The 22,818-nt window shown below is 39.9% G+C and overlaps 1 protein-coding gene across 5 annotated transcripts in view; it reads left to right on the top strand.

The window, feature by feature from the left end:
• The window catches only part of EIF4G3 (eukaryotic translation initiation factor 4 gamma 3), a 181,505-nt gene that overhangs the window by 125,648 nt on the left and 33,039 nt on the right, over positions 1-22,818 (top strand). For 3 of the 5 annotated variants that reach the window (XM_021709853.1, XM_021709852.1, XM_021709854.1), the window contains 9 exons: positions 1,755-1,901; positions 2,656-2,892; positions 3,842-3,946; positions 5,553-5,685; positions 9,108-9,202; positions 12,833-12,926; positions 13,902-14,019; positions 16,831-17,051; positions 17,929-18,044. In XM_021709853.1, the coding sequence (XP_021565528.1) occupies positions 1,755-1,901; positions 2,656-2,892; positions 3,842-3,946; positions 5,553-5,685; positions 9,108-9,202; positions 12,833-12,926; positions 13,902-14,019; positions 16,831-17,051; positions 17,929-18,044 (1,266 nt within the window). Of the gene's footprint in view, positions 1-1,754; positions 1,902-2,655; positions 2,893-3,841; positions 3,947-5,552; positions 5,686-9,107; positions 9,203-12,832; positions 12,927-13,901; positions 14,020-16,830; positions 17,052-17,925; positions 18,045-22,818 lie in introns of all 5 variants that reach the window. The other 2 variants (XM_021709851.1, XM_021709850.1) reach the window with 1 other exon arrangement.

Below are 22,818 nucleotides of genomic sequence, written 5' to 3'. Positions count from 1 at the left end.
TTTTTGGTTCTCTTTTCTATTTCTTAATCAGTGTGTTATTGTGTATTCTGCATCCTGTGTAATAGAAGATAGTGTCTACTTTGGCTTTTGGTTTGGCAAACCTTTGCTTTCGTGTAGCATTTCTTTTCTTAGAGGCTGATAAACTCCTGAGTCTTCATGTGGGACTTTAAAGTAGGCCTGACTGTGAAATGATCTACAGTTGCTTGCATTTGTAGGACCTGAATTTGGAGTAAGTCTACATTAGTTTTTCTCTGTCTAAAAAATTATCTGATGATGTTCCCCTCTTCCTAAGTTAGTATCTCTTGCTGAAAAAAAATGTGTAATATGGCACTTGATCCCTTGGTTGATTAGCACTAGATTTGTTAAATCATCTTTCATAGTTCATAGGGAATATGTTGGAGAATATACCATCAGTTTTAGCACACATATACTGTGATATCATTGTCCTCAGTACTCAAGAAGTACCTCTAAACTGGGCATGGTGCATCATGCCTATAATCCCAGCACTTGGGGAGGCTGAGGTGGGAGGAGTGCTTGAACCCAGGAGTTTGGGACTGTTCTGGGCAACATACTGAGACCTCATCTCTACAGAAAATAAAAAATTATCTGGGCATGGTGTCATACCTTTAGTCCCAGCTACTTGGGAAGCTGAGGCAGAAGAATCACCTGAGGCTAGAACATTGCTGCAGTAAGCTATGATTGTATCAGTGCACTCCAGCCAGTGTGACAGAGTGAGACTCTGACTTTAAAAAAAGAAGTTCCACTAGCCAGTCAGCCTTGATCAACAGCTGTCCAATAACTGTTAGTTAATGATAGCTAACTGTTATGTGAGTATAAATACATTACATCCTATTTTTCACCAAGCTTTTTCCTACTATGCCTAGAGCAAAGACCATGCATATTGTTTCAGAACTTTGGGAGTCACTTTTTAATTGCAGAAAAAACATTTTGCCATGGTATGAAATAGCTGTTCAGAATGGTACTTAGGGGGATTTCATTGGTAAGATACAATATTTTAGTCAGAATCATTGCTGCTTTTTTTTGTCTTTATATTCTAAACATGTTCATAAGAACGTTTCTGTGTTTGGTTACAAGTAGCCTTGAGCTATTGCAGTTACTGGATTCGGATGGAAACTTTGTAAGCATCTTGCTTCCACACTTTTGGAGAACTAGTATATTCTTTTGGCACATAAGAAATAAGCAATAAACATACTGTGTTGATAGTCAAGGTAAGTATCTAGCATTAAAGCGTTATGATGTTGCCCTGATGAAAAGATGTCTCAAAAATCCTCAAATGTCCTGACGTCTCCTTTTTCTAGAATAATGATCCCACCTACTACAGTAGTTTTCCTGTGGTCATGAAATTCTCCCCTGCCTTATATCATTTCTATTTGCTCCTTTAAACCAGAATACTTATTACAGTGATAACTGAAAAACAAAGTAATAACCCTACAGATTTAATCAGTAGTGTCTAGATAAGAGCAGGGTTATAGTTGTAATGATAGGACAAAGATTTCCATGTTAGCTACAGGCATGGCTATAAAAGAGTACATTTATATGAGAGAAATGTATGTCTTTTGTATATAGAATTCAGGGTTTTTTAATGTTGAATCATGAAATGTCTGAAGCTATATTGTGTATCTCTTATAGGATGCTTACCTGTGGTTCAGTCAGCATTATTTTGCACTATAAAGAAAATACATATTTTTAATGTATTAATCTTGCTGCTTTTGCATTTTCCTGTTTGGATGCAGCTTAAAGTGCCCATGGCAGACAAGCCTGGTAACACAGTGAATTTCCGGAAGCTGCTACTGAATCGTTGCCAGAAGGAGTTTGAAAAAGATAAAGCAGATGATGATGTCTTTGAAAAGAAACAGAAAGAACTTGAGGCTGCCAGTGCTGTAAGTATTTTCACAGAAAAACAGTGCTTGGGCACTTTGAATGTTTTCAAGTAGAATTTTTTTGACACCAGATACAGAATCCCTCTACTAAGAGGGACCTGTAACCTTTTTTTCCAAGTACAGATACCCTATTGCTATTTAGGGGAATACTTTATTTCTTTTGGTGTCTAATGTCAGAGCAATGCAATTTTCTAAGCCAGAGGTTCAGTTTAAACCTAGACTTCATAAAGTTCTCTGGGTTCCAGGAATCTGAAATGGATGCACACTTTTGAGTTCAGTTCAATTTCTGAGGTGTAGATCCATAGTTAAGGTCAGGTCAGATTCTTTTTCTTTTTTTTTTTTTTTTTTTTTTGAGTCGGAGTCTCACTCTGTCGCCCAGGCTGAAGTGCAATGGCACACTCACGGCCACCCCGCCCGGTATCAACCTGCTGGGCTCCTGTGATCCTTCTGCCTCAGGCTTCCAAGTAGCCGAAACTACAGGTGTGCACTTTCACACCCAGGTAGTTTTTTAATGTTTGTAGAGATGTGGTCTTGCCAAGTTGCCTGGATTGGTCTCAAACCGATGGGCTCCGGCAGTCTACTCACCTCGACCTTCCAAAATGCTAGGATTACAGGCTGAGCCACCAAGCCCAGCCAAGGTTAGATTCTTAAAGGGTATCCGACCCACAGAAAGGGTTAAGGCTGCGAATCTTAGTATCTATTGTACAGTATGACTTTCGTCATCAAGATGCTATAATTCTTCCTTACATAACAGCCAGAGGAGAGGACAAGGCTTCATGATGAACTGGAAGAAGCCAAGGACAAAGCCCGGCGGAGATCCATTGGCAACATCAAGTTTATTGGAGAACTCTTTAAACTCAAAATGTTGACTGAAGCCATTATGCACGACTGTGTGGTGAAGCTGCTAAAGAACCATGATGAAGAATCCCTGGAGTGCCTGTGTCGTCTGCTTACCACCATTGGCAAAGATCTGGACTTTGAGAAAGCAAAGGTAACAATCCAGAAACTCAGACACCTTCAGGGGGGGTCTTTGTCAGTTGCAAAAGAACTTAAACTATCAATAGAAGAGTTCTATCTTGCCCCAGATTTCTGTCTTTTGTCCATCTCAATGTCAATGTTTGAAAATCATGCTTTTTATCACATTTTCATTATATTAAAAGGTAAGGAGGGCCGCATGTTATATAAAAGTCAATTCATTGATTGTCCAGATGATTTTCCCCTTGTCCTTTTTCTTCCTCTATAGCCATTTCACACAAGTATTGAGCAGAAATAAGGAGAGATAAACTGTGATGGACCAGGCCAAAGGGTGATGCAAAAATGAAGTTTGTGCTTTAATTAATGATACAGCTATCTAACCATAATATAAAAAGTCATTAAAAGTATGATAATTCAGACAACATGGAGTCATCCAAATAAAGGGTGTGGAAATTAGAAATGCTACCAAAAAATAGTGTTAGAAATGCTCTGTAACATCTGAATCAGTTAGGGTTATATTTGGCTGTGACAGAAAACCCAGTGGGTAATGCAAGATTTGGCTGAATTTATCACTTACATAAACAAAGTTCAGAGGTAAGTCCTCCCACCTTCACATTATACCTTTCCTAAGCTGTAGCCCTTTTCAAAATTGTTCTCACCAGAGAAAGTAGGAAAAAAGACAAAGGACAGACAGCCTCCTTGCTCTTACAAAGAGTTGCAGGGACCTACACTATATAATTTTCATTTATTATTATGACCCGTAATTAATGACATGACCAAAGCCAGCTGCCACGGAGCCTGGGAAATGTAGTTTCTGTTTCGAGTAGTCATATGCACAACAAAAAATTCTAGTACATTACCTTTTGGCTGTACATTGATATTCCTAGACTATTTTTTAAATTCTGCATGGTAAAATCACATCTGAATTCTTCAACCATGTATACTAATGACTTTGTCTCTTGCAGCCACGTATGGACCAGTACTTTAATCAAATGGAAAAAATTGTGAAAGAAAGAAAAACCTCATCTAGGATTCGATTCATGCTTCAAGATGTAATCGATCTAAGGCTGGTGAGTAGGAAAAAATAATAGTAAGCCTACTGGTTCTGTCCATTTTAAGGAATTGGGTTGAGGAAGGTTATCTGATTGTTTACATGTATAACAACATAATGCTTTTGCTTCAGGACTCTCAGAACTTGAACTGGCAAATTTGCAGTAAAAGAATTCTGTGAAAGAACAAAAGATCTGTTGCCTGTTACATGTTTCTTCTCCTTACTCTGATTGTCAAATCACATTGTGATTTTGAAATTTAGTCTTTGTTAGGTAAATGATCAGAAAGTCATCTCCACAATGAATTCATTTACCTCTCCTGAGCCTTACGTTTTTAATCTCTAAAATGAGGATGTTGCCTACCTTGCAGATTTGTTGTAAAGGTTTGATGAAATAAGTATGTAAAATGCCCAGCTTACAGATACTGGTGTTTTCTTTTCTATTGTTTTTCATGTCGATCCTCCTGTTCTATTGCTTTTTTCCCTCATTTCTTATACAAGGTATAGTTTTTATCACTACCACCTCTTTTCTCTTTTTGTAGTTTAATTCCTGCAGGGAATATACTGCAGCTAGCACTAAGCTAGGGACAGTGAATGCAGGCCCCACCTCTTCCCTGTTCTGCACCCAGGCCAGATAGCATTGATGATGGTTCTTTATCTCGCTAGGCCCAGATGACCTTAGAATCCTTCTTACTATCAAAACCGCTACCAGTTGATCAGAATCAGTATGCTAATTTAAGCCTGTTTGCCTTTCTTGCCTCCATCCCATGTAAATAAGTAGAAAAAACTTGACTCTAAGCTGACAGCTTGTTTTGTCCTTAGTGGAGAGAATAGCCAAAGGGCAGACTGGCATGGTACTTTGTGCAGAATACCAGAACCATGATATTGGAGGAAGAAGAATGCCAGTTGTCCTCAATTTAGAGCCCCTATGGAATGTGATATGATTGAGTAGTAATTCTCAGATTAAGGAAGGGCCAAAGGATTCTCATCCTTTTTGATTAATCTTCTCTCTCCCCTCATATGTACAAAATAATGGTACAATACATTTGGACCACTGAGAAAGATATGCCATGCTTTTAAAAAAGTGAATTTGAGCCAGTCTTTTATTCTGTTCTTTTTATTCATCAGCTATTGGAACGTTCAGAATCCAGTTGGCTGGGGTTGACTGAGAAGAATTTTACTCTTTAGCTTTATTCTCAAACTGCTAACAATGCCATCTATAAGATGGACGAAAAACTGCCGTAATACCAGATTTTGAAATGAAAAGCATAGATTTTTAAATTTTCAATTATCTGACCAGATGTGGTGGCTCAAGCCTGTAATCTCAGCACTTTGGGAGGCAGAGGAGAGGTTTGCCTGTGCCCAGAGGTTTGAAACTTGCCTGGGCAACTTGGTGAGACCTTGTCTCTATAATAAATTAAAAAATCAGCCAGGCATGGTGGTATGCGCCCGTAGTTCCAGTTACTTGGAAGGCTGAGGCGGAAGGATTGACTGAGTCCAGCAGGTGGAGGCTGCGGTGGCCATGAGCATGCTACTGCACTCCTGCCTGGGTGACAGTGAGGCTCTGACTCAAAAAATATATTTTTTTTCAGTTATCCAGCTGATAACTTTATTTTCTACTTTTATAGTGTAATTGGGTATCTCGACGAGCAGATCAAGGGCCTAAAACTATCGAGCAGATTCACAAAGAGGCTAAAATAGAAGAACAAGAAGAACAAAGGAAGGTCCAGCAGCTCATGACCAAAGAGAAGAGAAGACCAGGTAAGGGCAAAAGTCTACCGAACTTTAAAGAACTTAGGCGTTTGAGAGAATTTAACAGTTATTTTTTTAGGTGTAAAATGATCAAGAGGAGTAACTCAAAAAACCGAATGGTGTTGTTATGTGAAGCAGTTTCACTTGGAGACTAGTTATTGAGTAAAAGCAGAGAATGCAGAAGCTAAGCATGTGGTCTTTGATTACTTAAAAGCCAATAATCAAGAAGTCTTTATTGAGCATTTTCTATGTACTCAGTATTGGTGAGAGATACAAACAGAAGTGGAAAATATAATTCCTTCCCTCTAAAAGCTTATAGTTTTCTGGCAAGGTCAGGCTAATATAGGGAACATTTGTCAAGCAAATGGAAGATATTATCAATTATCAGTTGTATTCTTCATTAAGTATTAAAATGTAGAGGAGAAAAAGAGAGATAGAAAACTGGAAGAAGCCGGCTCGGTGGCTCAGCCTGTAATCCTGCGCTTTGGGAGGTGAATGAATTGCCTGAACCCGCAGGTTTGAGACCCACCTGGGCAAGTTGGTGAGACCTCATCTCTACAATAAATCAAAAAAAATAAAAAATGAGCCGAGCATGGTAGCGCACGCCTGTAGTTCCAGCTACTTGGAAGACTGAGGCAAAGTATCACCAGAGCCCAGCAGGTCGAGGCTGCGGCAGCTGGGAGCATACCACTACACTCCAATCTGGGCAACAGAGTGAGACTCCAACTCAAAAAAAAAAAAAAAGAAAGAAAAGAAAACTGGAAGAAATCTTCATTTGGCGAAGAACTCTTGAACCTGGGTCTTAAAGGATCATTGATACATGGAAGAGAAGGATTTTAGTCATGAAATTAAAATAAATACATGTTGTAAAAAGGAATAAAGAAGCCTGATTAGAGTAAAATTTAAGTATTTAGAAGGAATGTAAAAATGTTTGGAAGAATGAGGATTAAGAACTTTGGACTTGATTTGATAGACTTTAAAGAGCCATCCTACATTTTTTAGCAAAGAGTAGTGTCATGTGAGGGTTTATCTTGTAAGAATCAGTCTATTGCTCTTGGAATGATCAATCCAAGGGATACACTGAGGTCAACAACCTGACTGTTGCTGAAATCCCATGTGTTAGGAGGTGAAACTTTGTAGCAGTAAGAATGGAAAGAAACAGATGCAAAAGGAAAAAAAAAATGGCAGGTAGAATAGAGACATTTTACACCTGACAGAATAAATTCATTGACTTAAGTTTAGGAATATTGTCAAAGGAAACCTATTTTCAGAGGAATGAACATTTCTCTTTTGAGCCTGTTTATGTTGAGATGACCAAGGAACTGTTATGATCATAGACCAGTTCATTGATCCAGGGTAGTGACTGAGTCATATAGTATAGTGGTTGAAAGCATAGATTCTGGGCCCTCTCTGGCTTTAAATTTCAGCTCTGCCTACTTTCTACCTATGTGACCTTGCACAAATCACTTTATCTGTAATATGGAACTAATAATAGTACCTAAGATTTGTGTGAGGATGAGATGAAGTGATATGTGTAAGGTGTTCAGCATAGCATCTGACCCATAATAAATAACCATTAGTTATGGTGATCACAGACACAGTAGAGCTCATTGTGTAGTTGGTAGGAGAGATGAATTCTCCATGGAAGAAAGTGTACTTGTAGATTTCATGAGATATGCCACATTTACTTCACCTTCCTCGTCCTAGTACCTAGCACAGTGCCTTTCAGGTAATGAGTTTTATTTATTATTGAACTAGATTGAGAGAGAAGAGGAGAATGTTTACAGATGACAAAAGGAAGAAAAGAACTCTTGGGAAAATGACAGATAAAGAGCAAATGGAGAGAAAGAACTGGAATATAAATGTCATAGAAAGAAGGATAAAGCAAGTCTGTTTATGATAAGTAATGTCAACACAGAGAAAATCAAAAAGTATGTGAGGATCAGAAGAGCTGTTGAGGCCAGGTGCAGTGACTCATACCTGTAAACCCAGCACTTTTAGAGGCTGGGGCAAGAAGATTGCCTGAGCCCAGGGGTTCAAGACCAGCGTGGGCAACTTGATGAAATCTTATTTCTACAATAAATCAAGAAAATTAGCTGGACCTAGTGGCGCATGCCTGTAAGGTTCCAGCTACTTGGAAAGCAAGGCAGAAGATCACCTGAACCCAGCAGGTTGAGGCTGTGATGGCTGTGATCGTGATGGTGCTATTGCACTGTAGCCTGGGTGACAGAGAGTGAGCCTCTGACTTAAAAAAAAACAGAAGCTTTTAGATAGCTAGGTGTTCTTTCATTCATTCAACAAATATATATTGAATGCCTGTTACTTTACAAGAGACACAAAGTTCCTTCCCTCATGCAGCTTACATCTTATGGTGTGAGGGGCAGCAATAAATAAATATTTAAGTAAAATATATAATTTGTCAAATAAATTAGATCTATAGAAAAAAAGAGAAGGGAGTGGGTAGTGCAAGGCTTGGTGAGAGTTAGGGTTGCAATTTTAAATAACGAGGTTGGGTACCTATTAGAGTTGGTATTGTTGAGCAAAAACCTGAAGCAGGCGAGGGAGTTAAAAGACGTGGGAGTCAGAAGAGGCTTTAAGTACAAAGGCCCTGAAGCAGCATTTTCAAGGAACAACAGCAATTATGACTGAAGCTAAGAGCTTGAGGGAGAGAGTGGTAGAATATACAGACTGAGAAGCAACAGTTTGGTAGACTGTTTATAAGGAATTTTGTCTTTTTCTCTGAGTGAGATAGATATCATAAGTATTTTGAACAGAAAAGTGACAGAATCTGACTCAAGATCACACTGACTACCATGATGAAAACAGCTAAGGGTGGAAGCAAAGTGGCCAAATAGGAGTTTTGTACAGTAATCCAGGAAAGAGATGTTGGTGGCTTAAACAAAACTCCTAAAGATGGGGGTAAATAGGGCTAGATTCTGAATATACTATACAAGTTGAACTGAGAAGGCTTGCTGACAAATTAGACGAGAAGTGTGTGAGAAAAAGGAGTTAAGGTTTCCCACCTGAGCAGCTGAAATGTTGGAGAAGCAGGTTTGGCAGAAAATCAAAGCATGCTTATGTCACTTGCACCATTAAGTATGATAAACTTCAGGATAATTTCCTTTGGACTTCTCAAAAGTATTTTAGTCATTAATTCTATGAACACTAGATTTGGCCCTGCCTTATCCCGTACGGAATATTCATTTCTGCCCATTGGTTTTTCTTTGGTCAGTAATATTTCATGGGAGATTCAATGTAAGCAGAGTGCTTCTGCTTGTGTTTTCATGCTGTGAGTACTAAAGAGATTGTCGGCAGTGCTTTAACAGCTTGTTTTGTCTTTTTCTTGATTTTGATGAAAATATTGCTCACTCTTTCAGTGTCAAACTGACTTGAGACAGATGAGAGACTGGCTCACTCTGTTCTCCCTGCAGGCGTCCAGAGAGTGGATGAAGGTGGGTGGAATACTGTGCAAGGGGCCAAGAACAGTCGAGTACTGGACCCCTCAAAATTCCTAAAAATCACTAAGGTGAGTGAGACATTTAAAATATAACTTAGAAGACTGTGAGCTCTGTAAGGAAAAGAAATGTTTTAAAAAAAAACACAATTTGCCGGGCGCAATGGCTCAAGCCTATAATTCCAGCACTTTGGGAGGCCAAGCCAAGAGGATTGCCTGGGCCTGTGGGTTCGAGACAAGACTGGGCACCATGATGAGATCTCGCCTCTACAATAAATCGAAAAATTAGCTGGGCATGGTGGCATGCACCTGTAGTTCCTGCTACTTGGAAGGTGGAGGTGGAAGGATCACAGGAGCCCAGCAGGTCAACACTGGGGTGGCCATGAGCGTGTCACTACATTCAAGCCTGGGTGACAGTAAGATTCCAACTCGGGAAAAAAACACAATTTATACTCTGTTTTAATGCCTTTGATATCAGTAATAAAATAAAACAATTTACAGCAGTGCCAAGACATAAGTCTCAAAAGTACTTCTTATTCATATAAAATAGCAATATTGCAAATTTTGTGGGGGTGACTGCTTTTTAATACAGATACTTTTCTATAAGTCATTGTTGATCAGTGTATTCTACATACTTGTCTTGGCATTGGTTCTTTTTATTTCTATGAGAGTTTAATAAAGAGGAAATAACTAGGTTAATTCTTAGAGTTATGACATTCCCAAAATAAGAGAGATAATAAAGATACTTCAGAAGCCTTAATCAATTGCAAGGTTTTTATACAGTATATTTTTAGCTCTGGGGAAAAAGCAATTGCCTGTTTAAATGCAACTGTGAAAGGAATTAATGGTTTGCTATATATCCAAGGCCTAAAGGAAATCACAGAGGACTTATTAGAAATCATTCTGTAATAAAGATTTAATATACTTTTCTTGTCACTCTCGAGAGTCTATGGACAGTAAGAGGAAAGAATTTTCTCCTAGCCGATGTTTTTTAGCAGTTAGAAGTCGATTACCATAAGTAGGATGAAGAGCTGTGGGGAATGTAGAGAAAGCAGAATTAAATTTGTAAAAATAGAAACTTCTGCAGTTCAGTGGGGTTTCCAAATCATTTGCAAGTCTTGTTTGATCCTTACTTGTAATATGCTTTCCATATTTCTGAAAATTGACAACCTGCCAGCAGAATGCTAACGACAACGTAAAGCTAATGTGAAACCTTAAATGAAAGAAGATAACTGACAAAAAGTTAGTCTTTGAGAAAATTGGAATAAAATAGGCCATGTCTGACTGGGCCCAGTGACTCACGTCTGTAATCCCAGCACTTTGAGAGGTGGAGGTGAGAGTATTGCCTGAACTCAGAAGTTCGATACCAGCCTGGGCAACTTGGCAAGGCCTCACCTCTATAGTAAATCAAAAATTTAGCCAGGCATGGGGGCATGCACCTATAGTTCCAGCTACTTGGAAGACTGAGACAGAAGGCTCAACTGAGCCCAGCAGATTGAGGCTGTGGTGGCCATGAGCATGCCACTACACTCTAACCTGGACGACGGAGTAAGATTCTGACTCAAAAAGAAGGAAAAAAAAATAGGCCATGTTGTTTGCATCTTCAAGGTTTTTTGTCAAAGCTTTGCTTCACAATAGAGCATTCCTTCTGTGGCTCTCTTTTGGTTATGTAATTAGCTGGAATCCTGTTTTCCAAGATTCTGGTACATTTTTCTGGTTGTTTATTTCTCAGAGCTAGAATTCCATTCTGAATATAACATGTTTCCCATCCATCCCTATTTCCAGCTAGAGACAACTTTAATCAAAGCCTTATGTTTAAAGAACTTCTTCATTGTCGGCCCCAACATCTTTGAAAATTATATCAATATTTAATATTTGTGTTTTAAAATATAGTTTCTGTGCATGGATACTATAAAAAAGAACAGTGCTGATATCAAACTTCTAACACTACTACCTTAATATTTTCAAAAATATGGGCTGGGCACAGTGACTCATGCCTATAATCCCAGCACTTTGGGAGATGGAAGTGAGAGAATTGCCTGAGCCCAGGGGTTCGAGACCAGCCTGGGCAACTTGGCAAGACCTCTTCTCTACAATAAGTCAAAAATTTAACTGGGTGTGGTGGCACACGCCTGTAGTCCCAAATACTTGAAAGGCTGTGGTGGAAGGATTCTCTGAACCCAGCAGATGGAGATTGTGGTGGCCGTGAGCATGCCATTGCACTCCAACCTGGGTGACAGAGTGAAACTCCTACTCAAAAAAAAATAAAATAAAATAAATTTTTTGTTAATATGCTTTGTGTATGCAGATAGTTATACTGTAAGTATGCTATATGAGTATCCCATAAAATGTTAAAAACCATTAAACATATTTATTGTTAATTGGGGAGCTGGACTCAGTGGCTCAGCCTGTAATCCCGCGCCTTTGGGAGGCTGAGGTGAGTGGATTGCCTGAGCCCGCGGGTTCGAGACCCACCTGGGCAGCGAGACCTCATCTCTACAATAAATCAAAAAATCAGCCGGGCGTGGTAGCGTGTGCCTGTAATTCCTGCTACTGGGAAGGCTGAGGCAGAACGATCGCCGGAGCCCAGCAGGTCGAGGTTGCGGTGGCCGGGAGCGGCCACTGCACTCCAGTCTGGGCGACAGAGTGAGACTCCACCTCAAAAAAAAAAAAAAAAAAAATTGGGGAGAGATTTATGTGAAAGCTTGTTATAGAGCAAGGCAGAGGTTTTATTATGAGATGCCAGAGCAGAAATACCTTTGTTGCTGGACGTGGTGGCTCACGCCTATCGTCCCAGAACTTTGGGAGATGGAGGTGAAAGGATTGCCTGAGACCCAAGGACTTGAGACCAAACTGGGCAGCGTGGAGAGACCACTTCTCTACAATAAATCAAAAAATTTTCCTGGGTGTGATGGTGCAAGCCTGTAGTTCCAGGTACTTGGAAGACTGAGACAGAAGGATAGCCTGAGCCCTGCAGGTCAAGGCTGCGGTGGCCATGAGCATGCCACTACATTCCAGCCTGGGTGACAGTGAGACTCCAACTCCAAAAAAAAAAAAAGAAAGAAAGGAATATCTTTGTTATAGAGAACTACATTATAGTTTTTATGTCATATGTATATGTTTTATAATAACGTGCATTGCAGTATAATTCTGTTCACTTGTACTAAAGTTGTGCTAGGAGAGTTAAACATGAGAGATTTAGGCGTGCTATGTCTTCTCTGCTTAAAATTCCATTCTTTTCTTATTCTCCCTTATTAAATACCCACATTCTATCCTCATCTGTAGCCCCAACATGAAATTTTCCTGTCTGTTGACCTGTTTTCTGACAGTTGTATAGAGAGATTAGTAAGTTAGCTTTATAGTATTTGTGTATTCCTTTCTTTTCTTTTTTTTAATTTTCTGGAAATTATTGTATAAAAGGAATAATTAGAAACTACCTTATATAAGAGGACCTGAATTCATTCTCCAGACCAGTGTCTCCAAACTATAGTTTATGGAAACTGAAGCCCAAGGAAATGTTTCAGAGACCACAGGGATCCTAATTTAATGAGAATAGCTCTAATTCATGTTTCTTAAATTGGCATGCCAAACAAAATTTTGTTGCCAAAATCAGTTCTGCTATGCTGAAGAAGTAAAAAAGGAAAGAAGAACTATGCTTAAAGAATATTTTCTGTAACTGACTCGTGGTCACTTCTGTTACAGCCCACAATTGATGAGAAAATTCAGCTGGTACCTAAAGCACAGCTAGGCAGCTGGGGAAAAGGTAGCAGTGGTGGAGCAAAGGCAAGCGAGACTGGTAAGTGTGGAGTAGGTTCTTGAATCTGGGTGGGGTCTGTTAGCATTCGCCCTACAGCACATTCCCAAGAGTCATTGAATAATGATTATAGGAAAAGGCTTATGGAATAATCATATCCGAAATGTTATTGGTAGCTCCTTCTAACATAAATCAAGGGTTTCCTCCTCAATAAGGATTTTTAAATAACTTTTTAAAAAATTTAAAATTTTCAATTCATTTAGACTGTTTCCATTAAGTTCTTAATTTTTTTAGGTTCTCTTGTTGGTGTTTACAAATTTAATATAGTTAGAGAAAATACTGGGGCCTCATTTAAAAGAAAACTCATTATGCTGAGAAAAAAATCTTGATATGCAGAAACATTTTATTTCAGGGAGTCGTAAAAGAATAAAGAATTAGATTGAAACATTTTTCAAAATCTTTTTGAAAAATCAGATTTTTGAGACATTTGACCTTAGGGCTAAAAAATGTTTGGACCATCACAAATACACCTTTATAACTGAAGAAGCCCAATGGAAAGACAAAATTTTAAGTATTAACCTTCTTCCCATATGTCCCTTCTATTAAATAATTTCAATCTTTTATTCTTTAAATTTTAAAAATTACATTATTCGCTTAAACCCACGTGTGTATTTTTACATACATGAGGTCTTAGCATTTGTATTGGTCAAAGTACAGTATTCTATAAATTGCCTCCCTCCTCCTCCTGTTTGCCACTCCCACTCTTGTGCCCTACCTAGTATAATTTAATTATGTTTTCAGGGGAACAAGTGGTTGTAATAAAGATTTCTGAACTCTCTTCTACATACACATTTCCTCTAACACTTCGCTTCTCAGTATGGTAGGTAGACAGGATTGGCACTGCCTAAGCTTGTTAGAAATGCCTGATTTCAGGTTCCACTCAGGGAGGCAAGTAACTGATTATCTGTATTTTACTCATATGATTTGTATTTTTTTCTAAATCCTCAACACCTGTAGACGCCTTACGGTCAAGTGCTTCCAGTTTAAACAGATTTTCTGCTCTACAACCTCTAGCACCCTCAGGGTCCACATCATCCACTCCTGTAGAGTTTGACTCCCGAAGGACCTTAACCAGGTGAGAAGCCTGTGTTTAATGTCTATTCAAGGCTGTCCTGCTTGCCAGTGTGCCTTTCTGTCTGTGCTCTCTCATGCACTCAATCTCATGCACTCACTTGCATGTTCTCGCTCTCTCACGTGGTCTTGCTCTCTCGCGCGCACTCTCTCTCTCTGCCCCCTCCCTCTCCTCCCCACTTCACCCCCATACACATAGCCACATTCACAAGGATTATAATGACAGTCCTTATGGATGCATTATTTTCATCTCTGAAGTTGATTTCCTTCTTTATTCATCACACACTAGAATTTCTAAGATAGGAACATAGTTGAGTGCTGAATTTGGGATAAAATGTGGAAAGGAAAGGACTTCTTGAGAAAACCAGACTCGCTGGGCACAGTGGGTCACACCTGTGATCCCAGCACTTTGGGAGGTGGAGGCAAGAGGGCTGCCTGAGTCCAGGGTTTCAAGACCAGCCCAGACAACTTGGTGAGACCTCGTCTCTACAATAAATAAAAAATTAGCTGTAGTTCCAGCTCTTTGGGAGACTGAGGCAGAAGGACTGCTTGAGCCCATCAGGCCAAGGCTGCACTGGCCATGAGCGTGCTATTGCACTCCAGCCTGGGCAACAGAGTGAGACTGCTACTTGAAAAGGAAAGAAAGGACTGGGCACAGTAGCTCAAACTTGTAATCCCAGCACTTTGGGAGGCCGAGGCAAGAGGATTGCCTGAGCTCAGGGGTTCAAGACCAGCCTGGGAAACTTCATGAGACCTTATCTCTACAATAAATCAATAATAATAATAATAAGCTGGGTGTGGTAGCACATGCCTGTAGTTCCAGCTACTTGGAAGGTTAAGGTTGAAGGATCACCTGAGCCTAGCAGGTCAAGGCTATGGTGGCCGTGAGTGTGCCACTACACTCCAGCCTGGGCGACAGAGTGAGGCTCCAACTTGAAGAAAGAACGAAAGAAAAGGAGGGAGGGAGCCAGCCAGCCAGCGATATTCACCTAACACAGTGAGACTCAAACTTAAAGAAAGAAAGAAAGGGAGGAAGGGAGGGAGCCAGACTCCCCCAAACACTACTGGAGGCCTGGATGCTCTAGAATAACCTAGCACTCTCAAGCATCCGAATTAAAGAACATGACTACCCACCCATACATTTCTCTGTCCACACCATTTTTTAAGTTACATTTGATTTGTCCTTAAATTTTCACTAGTCTTTGTATTCTACCATCTTCCTACTTTTGCTTTTGTAGGATTGCTACAATAAAGTATTCTGTTGGCTATTTTGCATAGAATGAGAGAGAAGAAGATTTTTGATGTAAACACTTTCAGAACTGAATTTTCTTTAAGTTCTCACATTTTAATTTTTAAATTATATAAGTTTGACTAGGTAGACTTCCTTTCTATCTTTCTTTCTTTTTTTTGAGTTGTAACCTTACTCTCACCCAGGCTAGAGTGCAGTGGCATGCTTACAGCCACCGCAGCCTCCTTTTGCTAGGCTCAGGCGATCTTTCCATCTCAGCCTTCCACATACCTGGAACTATAGGCGTGTGCCACAGTGCCCAGCTAATTTTTTGATTTGTTGTAGACATGAGGTCTTGCCAAGTTGCCCAGGCTGTCTCGAACGCCTGGACTCAAGTAGTTCTTTTGACTTGGCCTCCCAAAGTGCTAGGATTTTAATCGTGAGCCACCACACCTGGCAACTAGGTAGACTTTCTAAACTGTTACTTATTCCTTTGGCTTTTGAAACAATATACTTAGCACAAGTATATAACTTTTCATAATGATTCAGATTGTCATTGAGCATCATTTGTACTATTGAAATGTTTTGGCTCTTTGCCCTGCCATAGATTTCTCTTGATGGCTATGCTTTTTACGTATATTATTTCACAATGGATAGACCATTGTCTTGCCTGTGAGTCTCTTCTCTTCCCTCCCGTTCATTTGCTGCTTCTGAACTGCCATGGGCCAAGGAACTATTTGCTCAGCTGGTTACAACAGTCTATATACATATAGAGAGAGAGAGGTGAAGAGTTTCTCTTAAAATGAACAAAGTATATTACTTTGGCCAAAGACTGCTTCCACTTGTTTCTTAAATATTTTCCATATATTTGAAGTTTCTGAATAAATAATAATTATATAATCCCTAAGATAGTAATATCATGTTCTCTTGGCATTTATTTCTCTTTCATTCATTTAGCTCATAATCACTTTTGTTTTCTTCTAAATATATATATGTGTATATATAGAGAGAGAGAGAGTTGGAGTCTCACTCCGTCGCCCAGACTGGAGTGCAGTGGCACGCTCCCGGGCACCACAGCCTCGACCTACTGGGCTCCGGCAATCTTTTTGCCTCAGCCTTCCAAGTAGCTGAAACTACAGGCACACGCTACCACGCCCGGCTAATTTTTGATTTATTGTAGAGATGAGGCCTCGCCAAATTGCCCTGGTGGGTCTCAAACCTGCAGGCTCAGGCAATCCACTCACCTCGGCGCTGGGATTACAGGCCGAGCCACCGAGCTCGGCCTAAAAATATTTTTTAAAACTAAAATAAGGTATCACCACTGATATTTTAAGGTATTATATAATATCCATTTTGCCATTAGAGAAAAGGTAAAATGTGTTAATAGATATTTCCCTTAAAGCATTCTGATTTAACTTGTTCATATGAATTATACTTTGAAATATAATTTGTGCCTCACATATCTTATGGTTTTCTGTGAAAAATTATTCTGCAAACTTTTAGAAAGTCTTAGTGTTATTTTGTAATTTGACTATGGAGGGATGTGGGGTTGTCTTTCTTTTGAAAAGTGTTGTTTTGTCTTTTAAGTCGTGGAAGTATGGGCAGGGAGAAGAATGATAAGCCCCTTTCATCTGCAACAACTCGTCCGAACACCTTCATGAGGGGCAGCAGCAGTAAAGACCTGTTAGACAATCAGTCTCAAGAAGAACAGCGAAGAGAGATGCTGGAGACTGTGAAACAGCTCACAGGAGGCATGGATGTGGAGAGGAACAGCACTGAGACTGAGCGAAACAAAACAAGGGAGTCAGGTTAGCGACTTGGAATGAACAGATGTAAATGAAGATTTCAGCCTTAAATTTGGAAGGAAGAGTAAAAAGGAGACTTTTTTTTTCCTGTCGCTCAGGCTGGAGTGCAGTGACATGCTCATGGCCACCACAGCCTCAACCTGCTGGGCTTAGGCAATCGTTCCACCTCAGCCTTCCAAGTAGCTGAAACTACAGGCGCACACCACCACACCCAGCTAAATTTTTGATTTATTGTAGAGATGAGGTCTTGCCAATTTGCCCAGGCTGGTCTTGAACCCCTGGGCTTAGGCAGTCCTCTTATCTCGGCCTCCCAAAGTGCTGGTATTATAGGTGTGAACCACCACATCTGACCCTGAGTAGATTTCAGAATCAACACATGATGGCCACACATATCAGTGGAAATGAAACTGGTTTGTAAGGAGACCTAAGTATGGAGCAAAGGGAAAGAGCATTTTAAACAATAGGACCACTCTGAGTGGGATTGTAGGAGGAGCCATGGCATTTTTCAGGCAGCTGCCCATGGCCACTGTGACTTGAGACTACTGGTAAATGGGACCCTTACCTGTGCAGGGTTATGAAGGCCTCATGTGTTATTCATCATAATGCAATGAGGAGCAATCAAAATACAGAAAGAAACAAAAATCTCCAATTAGAAAAATTTTATCATGTCCCTAAATCTTGTTATTGTTGTTGTAGGTATGAAGTTACTTATTGCCTATCCTAAAATAAAAGGTTTATATTCTGCTTTCTTAAACTTACATTGATTAAATACCTATACTGCATAAACAATGTAAGAGTACATAAATATTGTCAACTGTAATCCCACCATTTTAAAAGTAATTTTTATTATTTTTTTCACTTTTTTTGACCTCACTAGTAGCAAAACCAGATATTTCAACAACATCAGCCTCTGACAAGCCTGCATTATCAGAAGAGGAGATGGAGAGGAAGTCCAAATCTATCATTGATGAATTTCTACACATTAATGATTTTAAGGTAAATGAGATTTAAAAAAAAACAAAAACAGCAACAACACAGAGAGCTCTATGACAGAGTCATAATGACTTGTTTCTAGTCTAAATGAGGTGGCATTGTGAACCGAGGAGTCTTAGGTTGAGTAATCCAAGTCTTACACAATTCAGTTTATTTAACTCTGATAGATTTCTGCCAAGTACTCTTTTAATTTGGTGCTATAGTTCACAAGATGAAGTGATGGGAGGAGAGATTGAGTACCAGTCTATCCCCACAATGGAAAACCAAATTGAATTTGACATTAATGAATAAAAACATGTTATCATTATGAGGCATTCCTAGCACCTTATATATACCTGTCATGGTCTTCATAGTCATTTTATTGTCACTGTCATATTAACCTTGAAGTATGGCTTCACTATGTTTGTTTCATAAGTGAGAAACTAAGGCACAAAGGGACAAGCAGTGTGCCAGGGCCAGATAGCTTGAGTCAGCCATTTCAAGACATGGCTTTGAATTTGTCCTTCTTCAACCCTTACCTTCGCTTTGGTCTTCATTTTAAGATGGGAGTGAATGATATAGACATGCTACCTGACCTCATAGTCCCTACTGTCTGTTAACAGAGACAGACCATTGACAAATAACTCTATAAACGATTATTTAAATTGTAGTTAAAACAAATGCTAATAGACCTATAGAGTATTACAAGAGATCATATAATCAGATCTAGTTAAGTGATCTAAGATCAGGAAAGACTTACCTGTTAAAACTACTGGTCTGCTAAAATATTTGTCAGATATATTAACTACTTTTACTTTGGCATTATATTGTTAAAAATTATTTCAAGAGGCGGAGCATGGTGACTCATGCCTCTAATCCTAGCACTTTGGGAGACCAAGGCAGGAGTATCGCTTGAACCCAGGAGTTTAATACCACCTTAGGCAATATAGTGAGACCCCATCTCTACAAAAGAGTAAAAAAATAAAAAAAATTAGCCAAGTGTGGTGATGTGCACCTGTAGTCCCAGCTACTTGGGAGGCTGAAGTGGGAGAATTGCTTGAGCCCAGGAGTTTGAGGCCGTGGTGACGTGTGATCATGCCATTGCACTATAGTCTGGATGACAGAGTGAGGCTCCAACTCAAAACAAACAAACAAAACCCCAATTTTTTCAAATTAACTTGGTTTTTTTTGACAATTTAGTCACTAACTGTTTTCTATACACAAAAATCATCTTTCTTATCTATAGCAGTCTTCTAAAACCCTCAAGCCTCTGAAAGTTCCCAAAATTTAGAAGGAAGAAATTCTAGATGATGAATGAGGTGGAGAGGAGTGCTTTGCAAAAACCCTTGAAAATGCAACAAAATACATGAACATTAACTGGATAGCATCAAAGCTTATACCTGATGTACTGTGTTTCATTAGTTAGCTTTCTGAAAAATGTGGAGTATTCTTATAAACTGGCAGCATATCCTTTTTCTTGCATGGAAGAAGGGAAATGTAAAAGAATTACAAGGGAATTGGAAAGGTGAAAAGCAGGGACATCAAGGAAGAAAGCAGTGGAGACTGTCTTTAGACATAGTTTGAAGCATTTACAAAGTTTGTCAGTAACACTTTGAAAGGGAAAAATCATGACCCTGTGATAAACTGGAGGTGCAGGGAGAAAAAGATCTTAGTAACTCTTAAGTGCAACAAGAGGACATTTTCGAGAATCATGAGCATTATTAAGCCATGCCTGCAGTATGGAAGGGGCATAGTCGTTACAACTTCAGAATTTCATTGTGCAGTGTACAAGACAGCTGTGCTTGCAGAGTGGCAGAAAGAACCAGGTCATAATGTTAGATGTGAATCAAAGGCCTGTGTTGGGTTGGCATGCTGTTCTACATAGTTGATATGCATTAGTTTATGTAACCCTCATAACATCTTCCTGATTTGATGTTATAATACTCACTTTTACAGGTAAGGAAACCGAGGTGCAAAGACATAAAGTAACTTGCACAGGATCATACTGCTAATGAGTGGCAGATTCAGAATTCAGAAAATGCTTTGTCTCATTACCTCTAGGGTATTAGTGTATCAAGCTGAAGACTAAGGAAAGGCTTGCTTTGTTTTTTTTTTAAGAAAGTTCTATTATTAACAGTAATACAAATTAATATTTATTGAGCTTTTATTTTGTGTCTGGCAATGTGCCAAGTGCTTTTATATATATTATGTATATTCCTCACAATAACCCTATGATAGGAAGTCAAGTCAGAGAGATTGTTACATCTCTAAACTCACATGGTAGTAAGTAGCAGAGCCAGGATTCAAATGTACATCTGTCTGACTCTTCCGTGTATGGTTTTAGCCTCTTTGTTATATACTTATTGCATACCTAAGTGTACCAGCCATATTTTTAGGCTTACTGCCAGGGTATATATATGTAGTGAACAACAGAGTCTGCTTTTATGGAGCTTACATTCTAGTGGGGAGATGAAGACTGGTCTGGCCCTAAAGATAGACAATAAATAAACAATAGCTATAAGAAGAAAAATGATGTTTCAGTGCTAAGAAATGAAATTACATGATGTGAGACAGCAGTCAGTGAAGACTACAGAGGTGTCATTCCATCTGCGCTTAAAGATGAGAAGAAGGAAACCATGAGAAAATCAGGTGGCACCAGCATTGTGATGAGCTGCTGTGGCATTAGAAGTGTCATGATATAGTTAATTTACCCTTTATACAGACACAGTGAATGAATTTCTATTAGAAGACACACTGCCGGGCACAGTGGCTCACGCCTATAATCCCAGCACCTTGGTAGGCTGAGGTGAGAGGATTGTCTGAGCCCAGGGATTCAAGACCAGTCTGGGCAACTTGGTGAGACTTCATCTCTACAACAAATCAAAAAAATTAGCTGGGCGTGGTCACACGTGCCTGTAGTTCCAGCTGCTCGGAAGGCTGAGGCGGAAGAATTGCCCGAACCCAACAGATTGAGGCTGCAGTGGCTGTGAGCAGCGTTCTACTGCACTCCAGCCTGGGTGACAGAGTGAAACTCTGACTCAAAAAATAAAAAGAAGATACTCACTTGAAAGTAAAGTAGTCAGGATTAAATACTTACACTCCCTCCTGGAAGGACATTATAATGTTGTTGATGGGCTTAAAATGAGGTAAAAGCTTTTACCACAATGATAAAGAGACCAGGGAATAAACAGCATCAACTTTCTGGAAGTTGAAAATAAGGATTGCCTGAGCCCACGGGTTCGAGACCCGCTTGGGCAACTTGGTGAGATCTCATCTCTACAATAAAAAAAAAAAAAAAAAAATTAGCTGGGTGTGGTAGCGCACACCTGTAGTTCCAGCTACTTGGAAGGCTGAGGCGGAAGGATTGCTGGAGTCCAGCAGGTCGAGGCTGCGCTGGCCACTGCACTCCAGTCTGGGCGACGGAGTGAGATTCCAACTCAAAAAAAAAAAAGAAAGAAAATAAAAAGGATGAGTGATAATTTGTTTAGCAGACTAAGAATGTGTATAAGCTGCAGATGTGGCTAGAAACAGAAGGGGATTGATATATAAGAAACTGTTTTACATGATGATGGGCCTGTATGTTTCATAAATGACAATGTCATGAAAAGACAAAAAAGGAGGACCTTTTTAGATTAAAGGAGTTTAAGACATCGTGACATGTCAAGTCAGGTTCTCAGTTGGACTCAAAAATAACCTAAGGCTGTGCTGGACATTTAGGAGCCACTGTGGAAATGTGAGTATGTACTATATTTCAAATTTTTTGTTGACATTACTGTATAAATATTAAATTTCTTAAACATTTAGAAGAAAGAACAGTTGATTAATCTAAATTGAAATGAAGTTGCCAGACACTGTGGCTCATACTTGCAATCCCAGCTCTTTGGGAAGCTGAGGCAGGAAGATTGCTTGAGCCCAGGAATTTGAGACCAGCCTAGACAGCATAGCGAGACCTCATCTCTACAAAAAAACAAATAAAAGAAAAAATAAGCCAGGCATGGTGGTGCACATGTATAGTCCCAGCTACTTGGGAGCCTAAGGCAGAAGGCTCACCTGATCCCAGGAGGTTGAGGCTATGGTGAACTGTGATTATGCCACTGTACTCCAACCTGGGCAACAGAATGAGACACCAACTCAAATAATCATAATCACAAATGAAAGTGAAGTTATATAGTTGTACATTATGCTCTATAATTTCTCTGTAGGTTTGACTTTTTTTTTTTTTTTTGAGTCGGAGTCTCACTCTGTCACTCAGACTGGAGTGCAATGGCCGCTCCCGGCCACCGCAGCCTCGACCTGCTGGGCTCCGGCGATCCTTCCGCCTCAGCCTTCCAAGTAGCCGGAATAACAGGCATGCACTACCACGCCCGGCTGATTTTTTGATTTATTGTAGAGATGAAGTCTCGCTGCCCAGGGGGGTTTCGAACCCGCGGGCTCAGGCAATTCACTCACCTCAGCCTCCCAAAGGCGCGGGATTACAGGCTGAACCACCGAGCCCGGCTTTGACTTTCTTTTTTTTTTTTTTTGAGTTGGAGTCTTACTCTTACTCTGTCACCCAGGCTGGAGTGCAGTGGCACACTCACGGTCACCGAAGTCTCAACCTGCTGGGCTCAGGCGATCCTTCTGCCTCAGTCTTCCAAGTAGCTGGAGCTACTGCTAATTTTTTGATTTATTGTAGTGATAAGGGCTCACCAAGTTGCCTAGGCTGGTCTTGAACCCGTGGGCTCAGGCAGTCCTCTCACCTCAGCCTCCCAAAGTGCTAGGATTACAGGCGTGAGCCACCACGCCCAGCCGGCTTGAC

Source organism: Carlito syrichta, unplaced genomic scaffold (genome assembly GCF_000164805.1).
Source record: "Carlito syrichta isolate Samal-C Ts95f unplaced genomic scaffold, Tarsius_syrichta-2.0.1 Scaffold287509, whole genome shotgun sequence".
Lineage (NCBI taxonomy): Eukaryota > Metazoa > Chordata > Mammalia > Primates > Tarsiidae > Carlito > Carlito syrichta.
Note: the sequence above shows the minus strand (reverse complement) of the source record. Positions and strands in the feature narration are given on the sequence as shown.